At 52.7% G+C, this 10772-nt stretch overlaps 1 protein-coding gene across 1 annotated transcript; it reads right to left on the bottom strand.

Annotated features, from left to right (window-relative positions):
• Nucleotides 1-6005: 6005 nt before the first annotated feature.
• On the bottom strand, nucleotides 6006-7545 carry CLDN3 (claudin 3). Its single transcript, XM_020896818.2, has one exon. It carries the CDS (start codon nucleotides 7220-7222, stop codon nucleotides 6563-6565), a length of 660 nt encoding a protein of 219 aa, XP_020752477.1. The 5' UTR covers nucleotides 7223-7545; the 3' UTR covers nucleotides 6006-6562.
• Between the last annotated feature and the right edge of the window lie 3227 nt (nucleotides 7546-10772).

Raw genomic sequence — 10772 nt, 5'->3', positions numbered from 1 at the left:
GAACGTGGAGAGAAGGCAAGGTGGAAGGATAGGGACTGCAAAACGTGTTGGGACTTCCCTGGAGGTCCAGTGGTTATGACTTGGCACTTCTGTTGCGAGGGGCATGGGTTCCATTCCTGCACCCTGCACACGGAAAAGTTCCTTGGGAGGCTGGATGGGGAGAGGGAAAGGAGGAGGAGCAACGTAGGGGCGCAGGATGAAAAGGTGCAGACTACTAAGTGGGAAATAAGCCCCAAGGCTATGTTGCACAACATGGGGAATATAGTCAATATTTTATAGTAATTATGCATGGAATATAACCTTTAAAAATTGTGAATCACTATATTGTACACCTGTAACTTATGTAACATTACTGTGCATCAGCTGTACTTCAATAAAAGAAAAAAATGTGGGGGCTGGAACAACTCCAGGGGCTCCATTGTTGGGTCTGGGAAGGAGGCAATGAAGGGCCTGGAATGCAATACCAGCTAGAGAAATTTGGCTTCAATCGTAACTCTGTGTCCCTATTCAATTTTTTCAATCTTTTCTCTTGCTGACCTGTATACACATTTTCTACTTCAGCCAAGTTGGCCATTTGGCCAACTCCTGACTTCTGGCCTGACTCCATGCCTTTGTCCAATCTGTGATTCCTGCCTGGAAAACCTTTTCCTCTTAGCTCTTCCCATCTAAGGCAGAGTTTAATTTAATGTTCAATTAAATTAATAAAAGTTATTATCCTTAACATGTAAAAGTGAAAGTCTCACAGTTCCATATAAATATAATAAACATATCAAATGAAAAATGGGCAAAGGCTATACCAAGACAAGTCAGAAAAAGAAATAGTCACTCTATGTATCGGGCAGTCAATTTAGGTCTGCTTTGTAATCCAATTTGTATTTGTCAAGTTCCTACTTCATAAAGGAACTCTCCTTTATACTTTATGAAGAATGCAAGAATAAACAAGACCATTTCCATGATCAACAAATTTTATAATCTAGAAAAGAGATAGGACAGTACACAGATGGACCCTAATAGACAAGAGATGAAAGAAGTCTTAAAAAAGGAGTCCAAGAAGAGAGAGATTATGCCTGAGTTCAGTTAGAAGAATTAATAAAGGGACTTTCCTGGTGGTCCAGTGGTTAAGAATCTGCCTGCCAATGCAAGGGACATGGGTTTGATCCCTGGTCTGGGAAGAACCTACATGCTGCCGGGCCACGAAGCCCATGCGCCACAAGCACTGGGCCTGTGTGCCCCGGAGCCCGTGCTCTGAAACAAGAGACGCCCCCGCAGTGAGAAGCTTCGTGCCACAACTAAATGAATAAATATGAATAAATAAATAATTAAAAAATAAAAATGAATAAAAATTTGAAAAAGAGGGGATGTATACAAACATATAGCTGTTCACTTTGCTGTACGACAGAAACCAACATAGCATCCAATAAGATGTCAATAAACACACTCCAATATGAATTAATAAAAATTAATAAGAATTAATAAAACTACTGGACTGTGTTAGTCACTTGGTCGTGTCTGACTCTTTGCGACCCCATGGACTGTAGCCTGCCAGGCTTCTCTGTCCTTGGAATTCTCCAGGCAAGAATACTGGAGTGGATTGCCATTCCATTCTCCAGAGGAACTTCCCAACCCAGGGATCGAACCCGGGTGTCCTGCCTCGCAGGCAGATTCTTTACCGTTTGAGCTACAGGGAAGTCTCCTCCATCAATGCAGGTAAGTAGTTTTGATTAGAACATTGTCTAGATCTAACAAAAGCTCAATTAATGTTAAAAAAAAAAAAGAACAGGGGAGGGTTGAGGGTATCAAGAAGGAGTCTGGAGATGGGACATCCTCTCAAGGCTGTTCCAGAAAGATGGTGACAGCCTTGTTGGAGTCACAGCAGTATAAGCCGGGAAGACGAGAAGTAATGACAGACTGGTAATTGACAGGACGCGGCAGGGCCTGCAGCCGAGCCTTGGGGGTCTCCTTGTGTAAGGCCTGCCTTGCAGAGTTCTTAAGGGGATCAAATAGAGGAGGGACAGTATCCCCCTCTTTTACAGAGGAGGGTGAGAGCTGGCCAGTGACTCGCCCAAGTTCCCTCAGCGGGCACCAGGGCCAACGCCCTCGCTCTCTTTACCTGCTCTGCGGTGCATACTTGGCAAGGATGACCTTTCATGAAGCCCTGGCAGGGCAGGGAGAAGGAAGGTACTGTCTGTTCCTCCAGGCCTGCCGCAGACCTTGAGGGAGCCACAATAAATGCTGTGTTTGTTTGATAAAGCACTTGGCTTTTGGTCTCAGTAGGAGGAAGAGCTAGAACAGGTGTGGCGAGCCCAGGGCAGCCTGCAGCACAGGTGGAGGGTGGGGTGGGACAGAGCCCCAGGCCTGGTGGGGGGCTCCAGGGGCTGTGGATTTTGAAGAAATCCAAGGACTTTCTCACGACCCAACCATCTCTCTCATGTTCCCAGACTCCTAAAAAATCTCTCTCTTTTTTTTTTTTTGTCACCAAAATCGTAAGGGTACCAGCTCACACTAATTGAGGTCTTACTGTGTGCTTCACTTTATGCTAGGTGCTTTTCATGCACACGTGAAAAGACATGCCGTCACTCCATAAATGGGTGCTGACTGCGCTGGGTGCTGCAGACAGAGGGACGCTTGGGACAGTGTCCCTGAGCTTGGGAGATGACCTTCTGTAGAGGACATTTCACAAGAAACAGAACAACGACATAGTGTAGTGCTGTGATGGGGTGAAGTTAGACCGCATGGGAACTCGGAGGATGGCTGAGCTAATTCTCTACACAGCATACTCATTTTGCAGATGAGGAAGCTGAGGCTCAGAGAGTGAACTGCCCTACTTACCTGGTCAGTTTGGTTCGGACTTATTTTCTTCTTTTTAAAAAAAATTTTTTTTAAATTTTGCTATTGGAATATAATTGCTTTATAATGTAGTGTTAGTTTCTGCTGTATGACAAAGTGGATCAGCTATATGCATACATATATCTCCTCCCTCTCAAGCCTCCCTCCCATTCCTCCAATCCCACCCCTCTGGGTCATGACTATTTTTCTTCCTCAGGAGATGATATGGATTAAAACTGGGATGGAAAAGACAAGTTAGAGGTGGGCCTTAACCCCTAATGTTGAAACGATCGGGAAACTGAGGCCCAGGAGAGAAGGGAATTGCAGTCACACAGGAAAAGGTCCCACCTGACTCCCAGTCCGGTCACACCAGATATCTTTCTCTTCTCTAGTGGTCTCAAGATTTCCTGGGACCCCCCTCATGTGGGACCCTTCCCAGCTGCACACTCGAACCTCTCTGTTTGGACTGGAAATTCCAGAATGAATAAGAAGAGGTTGAGTTAGGACAGATCCAGAAGCGAGGCAAGGACGTGTGTGCGTGTTGGGGTGGGAAGGGTACCTCACTACCCACCAGGGGAGCCCAGCCTTGGGGAGAGACTAGGGAACCAGGGGAAGATCTGATCGGGGTCTGTCTGCCTTCTGTGCCCAGCTCGGGGGTGCCAGGACGGACCACGGCGGGCTGGTTGGCTCTGAACCTGAGGCTGCATTGCAGCTGTGAGGTCTTGGGTCCAGGCTTCCCTCTCGAAGCCAGTGGTAAATGAATGACCTCGCTCCTGCCTGCAGGGCCCTCTGGGACAGAGAAGCCACCTGCTGCCTTTCGGTTCTGGCTCCGCGAAACCTGACCCCCTGGTGCCCCCCCGCCAGAGACTGTGGGGGTTCAGATGTAAATCCCTTGGCCCCTTCTGCCTACACCCCAAAATCCCATCCCAGATAGGCCCAGAGAACATGTCTTCTCAGTTCCTCCTTCCCCTCTACTGCTAAGCCTCCTTCCTCTCTGACCCTTTCCCCCCGCAAAGCCCCCTCCCCTTCACTGACCCTCTTCTCTGAGTCTCTTCCCTCTCATTGCGCTCCCTCCCCTCCCTTCCCCCAACTCAACCCCCTTCCCCAGAGGCCTCCCCCTGAAGCCCCTCCCCTCTGGGTAAGTCTCCCCCCTCTCTGCACCCAGGTCCACTTCCTCCATCACCCCCTCCCCACCTTCATATTCACATCCCTCTCCCTCTTTCCTTTCCCCAGGCCAGAGGACTGGTTCCTAAAGAGGCCTGGGTTGGTTGTAATGCCAACACCAAGCCCTTTCCAGGAATCTCGTAAGAATGAACACTCTAAAGCCAGGGTGCTTTTACTGTTTACAGTAACCTATTTCCTCTTCTTCTGGTAATAAAGTAGAGTGACTTGTCAGTTGTTCCTTAATGAGAGGAGACTATTGTGGACCAATGTAAAGCATTCCAACAGGGAGGCCTGGAGTGCTGCGGTCTCTGGGGTCCCAAAGAGTCGGACAGGACTGAGTGACCGAACTGAACTGAACTGAACTGAAAGACTTCTACTGAAAAATCTGCCTGCCCCCGGGGCCTTTTGCTTTCTGCTTTGCTGCAGGTCAAGAAGTTCAAGATACAGTAATTATTGAAGAAATTTTTTATATATATTTAATATATTATTATTAAAATTATTATATATATTTTAATATATTTGAAATTATTGTAAGCCTCCACAATCCCAAATACCTGTCCTGGGATAAATACTGTCCTTGCTCTTTTGCAAGTTGCTCTCCTGGCCTGGATGCCCCAAACCTCTAGGACGCATGGCCTGCATGTTCTGTTTTTGCTTCTCATCTCCCACCCATTTGTCTGTCCACTGTGTCTGCTGTCAGGCCTCTTGCTAAGGCCACCAGTGACCAGCTCGGTGCTCTGAATTCTCAGGCTTCTTGCCTGACGACTTCCGCAGCCTCCGACACCATTGCCAATGCCCGCCTTCTTGAAACTCTTTTTTTTTCTCTTTGGTTTCTAGACTGACCTCATCTACTTCCCTGGTTTTGGTTGCCATATGTATTCTAATAACAGCAGGTTTACCACTCCTGAGTTCCAGACTGCTATATACACCCTGTCTCTTCCTGGACGTCTCTGCCTGGAGGTCCCACAGGCTGGCCAAACTCTGTTCACTCACAGCTAAGCCCATCAACTGCCCCCAGCAACCTGGTCCTATTTTGGTAAATGGCACCACCATTCAATCACTGACCTAAGGCAAAAAATTGGGGTTAATCCAGTTTTTTCCACTCTCTCTCCCCACATACCAAATGGTACTCCAGCCCGGCTCCGGCTTATCCTGCTTCTTTCACATTGCCCCTCCACTCCCCAAATCAGGCCTGGTGCCGCCCCCCCTCTGTCCCTGCTTTATTTCTGGGCTGCATCATCTCACGTGATGACAGCTGCACAGCCTCTAAGATGGTCTCCTGCCTTCATCCCTCTACCTGAGTCTCAGCTGCAGGGCCAGCTGGAGAGGTTATTCTAGAGCGTAAATCTGATCAGGTACCTCCCTTCCATGATTCCAGCAACAGTCGAGTACAATCCAGGGTCTGTAATTCTGCATACGAGACTCCCTTCTGGTGACTTGGCCTCTCCAGGGCCCAGGGTCCCATCGCTGCTTCCTCCCTCACTTGCTATCCACCCAGTCAGGTGAAATCCCACTTTCCTGGCTCTGGACACTGGGCCCCTTTCCCACTGCCTGAACCTCCTACACCTTCTCTGAGACACAAGTGCTTCCAGGCTTGTTTACCTTAAGCATTAGAGTATCACCGGAGAGTTCTGAGTACCCCCTCCCCACTACCTACCCTTTCCTTCCCCAAGGGTTTCAGGGGAAAAAATGAGGCCCCGCTCTCATCTCTCTTCCTGGGGACACAATTCTACCCAGTTTCCTTTGGTGGTGTGTTTTACCAAAACAATAGATCTTTTTGTTCTCCTTACCCAAATATGAAATCATAGCATTGAATGTGCTCTTTCACATGCAGTAGGGCGATTCAGGCGTTGGGGAGCGCTTTGGAGGGCCGGTGTCCCAGGCCCAAACCTGGAGAAGGGGGTCCCTGACATCCCCCCACCTCCTCCATGCCCAGGAGTGCACCTGCCCGCCCCTCCGGAATGGCCCTTCCTTGTCTGAATCCCCAGTGAATAGGCCAAAGGAACAGCTAGCTAGTGAGTAGCCAGCTCAGTTTACAATTTATTGAAACTCTCTAAGCTTCATTCCGCAGCAGCTGGAGCGCAGAATTCAGCCAGGGCCAATCCTTGGGGGGCGCGAGCGGGGCAGGGGGTTGGGATGGGGGAAGTTCTGCAAGTAGGTGGAGGCCTGTCTGCGCTCAGGATAAGGAGGCGCCAGCAACTGCAAAACGAAAGGCTTTTATTGAAAAATATCAAGTGGCCCCTTTTCAAAGCTGCGGGTCCCTGCGCAAAGAGAACTTCGTGGCCACAGTCCGACTGGGCGGGCAAGTAGCGGTGGTCACCCCAGTTCCGCGCACCAGAGGGGCAAGATTTCAAAGGTTCGTGCTGGCAGGCCCTTGGGCTCCACAATCCCGTTCCCCAGGCCGAGGAGGGCTAGCTGCTGGGGAAGGGGGCGCCGGGCGGGCCCCTCCCAGTTCAGTGAGGGAGCAGCCTGGCGTCTGGGGGGCGGGGGCTGGTCTCCGATGCAAGGCTGCAGACCGACCGGTGGGCACGCCAGCTTGTGGGAGTGGTCAGGGCTTCCCGCGGCCGCCACATCAGACGTAGTCCTTGCGGTCGTAGGCCGTGCCGGTGCCCGTGCCGGGCGCGGTGGAGCGCGGCGCCGAGTAGACGATCTTGGTCGGCGCGAACTTGTCGCGCGGCGGGCAGGAGCAACAGAGCAGCGCACCCCCCAGCAGCTGCAGCGCGGACGCCGCCCAACCCACGTACAGGGCGGAGCCCATCTCGCGCTTCTGAGCCTCGGGCACCAAGGGGTTGTAGAAGTCCCGGATGATGGTGTTGGCCGACCAGGACACCGGGACGAGGGTCAGCAGGGCGGCCAGCAGGAAGAGCACGCCCGCCACGATGGTGATCTTGGCCTTGGCCGTGTCGTCCTGCACACAGTTGGTGCACTGGGCGCCCACGAGCGCCACGAGGAGCCCGAAGACGGCCAGTAGGATGGCGATGACGATGAGGGCGCGGGCAGCCTGCAGGTCCTGCGGCAGCGCCAGCAGAGAGTCGTACACCTTGCACTGCATCTGGCCGGTGCTCTGCACCACGCAGTTCATCCACAGGCCCTCCCAGGTGATCTGCGCCGTGATGATGCTGCTGCCGATGAAGGCCGTCACGCGCCACATGGGCAGCGCGCAGCACACGATGGTGCACAGCCAGCCCAGCACGGCCAGCGAGGTGCCCGCGATCTCCAGGCCCATGGACATGGCTGCCGCGCCAAAGCCGGCTCTGCCGGGCGGCTCCACGTGCGGGACGACTAGGGGCCGGGGCCGCTGGGGCCTGGGCTGGAGCCGCGGTGCAGCCGACCGACTGACGCCCCGCTTGACGGACGGACGGACACAAGGACGGCGCGCGCTAACGGCTCCGCTCTGCCGGCTGGCGCAGCGGCTGCGCCTGCACCTGCCTGTGGCTTTGTAGGCGGGCGGCTGCGACTGGGCTGGCCCCTAGGAGGGGGCCGGTTAGTCTTCGATCCCGGCCCAGCGCTCCGGCGGGGGCGGGAGGGGCGGAGTCGCGCTCTCCCAGGCCTGGGGACAGTGACGTGGCCCCTCTTCTACCTTCACTAAAGCGCCCCGGGAGGAAGCACTTGACCAGGAGTGGCTCAAGGCGCCAGGGTGCGGGCTGCCGAGAGGGCGGGGCCGAGACCTGCCCCCCGGCCCCTCGTTCCTGGCCACCCCCCGCCCCAGTACTCGGAAGGAAATTCTCCGGGGAATGGGGTTAAAAGCGCAACCTGCTTGACAGTCCACCACTCTACCCCAGCAAGGAGGCTTGGGGAGGGGGGCGCTGCCAGCCGCCCGGGATCCGCGGGGGAAGGGGCGGGCAGTGTGGGCGTGGCCATCCGCTGTGGGCGCGGCCCAGCTGTTTACCCGAGTGGGCGGCTGTCCCCGGAGCTGCGCACCTGCTCCTGGTCCCGCTGGCCTCCGAGGCAGCGCTCCCCTCTGCGCGCCCTCTCAGCCTGATCCAGGCCCAAGGGACTGCCAGTCCTGGGCGTGTGGACTCAGAAGCCGGGACAGCCCGCAAAGGCGCTCTGAAGACACCCCTGAGCAAGTGCTGAACTCAGATTCTTTAGCCCTCCGCAGTTCCCAGGTCTTCACCCTCACAGTGTCCATGGATCCCTTTCGCTGACCTGGCCTCGCCTCCTAGAAACCCCGCACTCGCACCCTCCTCTCACAGATACCCGGTCCTAACCCCGGGGACTCAGTACCCAGATCCACCTTGCTGAAACGATGGTGAAAGACCTTTGATCCCTGCAAAGGTGGGAAGTCAGAGACATTATCTCTAGTGGCCTTGCTCCCACATCTGAGCTATCGCTCACCTTGCTTTCTGCCCTACAGAGGTGACCTTGGAGATTTTGTCCCTCTCTTCCCCTCTCCTCAGGCCCCATCCTTGCCGCGTCCTCTACAGGGACAATGGAGAGACCACATGGCCCACTCTTTCCACCTTTCAGCTTTTTGCTCCCAGCCAGGCCTTCCCCTGACCACACTATTTAAAATCACAGCTGGGAATTCCCTGACTGACCAGTGGTTAGGGCTCCAGGCTTTCACTACCATGGCCAGGGTTCAATCCCTGGTCAGCACAAGGTAAGGATTCCCCAAGCTAGGATCCCGCAAGATTCCCCCAAGGGCCACGTGGCCAAAAAAAAATAGATAAAAATGTAAAATCGCAGCTATTCACCCCACAATGTCCTGTCCCCCTTTTATACTTTACATTCCTTTTAGCATTTCACAGTACCTGTTATTCACTTTCTGCTCTGGTATGTCAGCTCCATTGGGACATCCAGAATGCCCCCAACCAGCCAAGGGTTTCTGCTGGTTTTATTCACTGCTGTGTCTCCAGTGTCTGGAACCACGTTGGGTCCTGAAGACAAAGTTGATGTAGTGACTTTTTAAAAATTGTTTTACTTATTTGGCTGCGCACACAATCTTCTTTTCGGCAGGGGAACTCTTAGCTGTGGCATGCAGAATCTAGTTCCACAACCAGGGACTGAACCCCAGGCCCCCGCATTGGGAGTGCGGAGTCTTAGTCACTGAGCCATCAGGAAGGTCTCTGATCTAGTGACTTGAATGGAGGAAAAGCATCACTTTTTTGCCTCCCTGCAACCTTGTCTGCCCCAGGGGGGGCCCCCTCCTCCTGTCATAAATGACTGGTAATGGGATATTACCCTGTTACCTGCCTTTGGAATCTAGTAGGAACCTGGGGCACTTTGAAGTGAGAGGAGGGACCTCATGGAACCAGGCCTAGGGGTTTTTCTGTCTTGTCCCATCTCTCAAATTACAGGCCTGCACTGTGTCCTCCTCTGTGAGTGTCCTAGCCCTGGGGTGAGGTAAACAGGGCCGAGGCCCATGGAAACCAGGGTCCCACTTCTTGCAGGAGCAAAGGTCTTGGGCTGGGCCAGTTGGGGCTGGGCTGGGCAGGGCTGGGAGTGCCCGGCCAGAGGGCCCAGCTGGTGCTGGGTGGATGTTGCCCTGGAGGAAGTTCTTGAAGTCCAGTGAAGTGCTGGTTATTGGGGTGACTTTGGGGCAGAAGAGTGGCAGCGGGGGCCTAAGACCAGGTGCTTTTGTCTCAAGAGTGGGCTTCCTACTCGTTGTGCTGTGAGCTCTATCTCACATCCCCACTCCTCACCTCAGTTTCTTCTTCTGCAAAATGAGGAAACTGATGTCTACATGATCTACCTCATAGCGTTGTGATGAGTACAGAGGCAACGTGAGCATATTGCAAATTAAAAAACAACCAGGGCTGGACAAGCCAGCGTGCAGAGAAATTGCGTGGAGAAGGTGTGGGGTTTAGATGGATGGACCTGAACTGGAGTCCAGCTCCACTCTCAGCAGTCCTGTGACCTTGAGCAAGTCCTCTCCCACCTGGAGCCTCAGTTTCTTTATCTGTGAAGAGGGGTTTATCCTGAGTTGCTTGGGGTACAGGCAGGAAGAGGTGCCTTGTTCCTAAGCCTGAGTGAGGTGGACCTACTGGGCTGGGCTGGAAAGAGATGAGGCCAGAAGGACAGAGAGTTTCGTGCCCAGAGGCCAAACTTCAGGGACTCTGAAAATAAGACTTTGGCTCTGGGCAAATAGCTTCAATCAGCTTTTTGCTTAATATCGTCCATGGTCCTTACAACTCAGTAATAAAAAACAAATAGCCCAATTTAAAAAAAAATACAGCCAAAAGATCTGCATAGACATTCAGAATAGACAAGGAAGATATACAAATGGTCAAGGTGCACATGAAAATTTGTCCGACACCATTAGTCATCAGGGAAACACAAATGAAAACCACGAAGAGATGCCACTTCACACCTACAAGGATGGCTAGAATCGAAAAGATGATAACAAGTGTCGCAGAGACTGTAGAGAAACTAGAACACTCTTGTGCAATGCTGCAGCTGCTTTTGAAAACAGTCTGGCAATTCCTCAAAAGGCAGAGTTACCTTTTGTGGTTTAGTCGCTAAGTCGTGTCTGACTTAGCATGTCCGACCCCAGCACACTCAGTCTGGCCTCCTCCTCTCCCCAGTCAGCAGACTGTACTGAATTATGCCATGAACTGTAACCCGTCAGACTCCTCTGTCCATGGGATTTCCCAGGCAAGAATACTGGAGTGGGTTGCTATTTCCTTCTCCAGGGGATCTTCCCAACCAAGGATCGAACCTGCATCTCTTGCATTGGCAGGCAGATTCTTTATCACTGAGCCACCAGGGAAGCCCCCCTGGCAGAGTTATACCATATGACCCAGCAATTCCATTATTAGGTATTTACTCTAATAATGAGA

The sequence above is a fragment of the Odocoileus virginianus genome, chromosome 33 (assembly GCF_023699985.2).
Source record: "Odocoileus virginianus isolate 20LAN1187 ecotype Illinois chromosome 33, Ovbor_1.2, whole genome shotgun sequence".
Lineage (NCBI taxonomy): Eukaryota > Metazoa > Chordata > Mammalia > Artiodactyla > Cervidae > Odocoileus > Odocoileus virginianus.
Note: the sequence above shows the minus strand (reverse complement) of the source record. Positions and strands in the feature narration are given on the sequence as shown.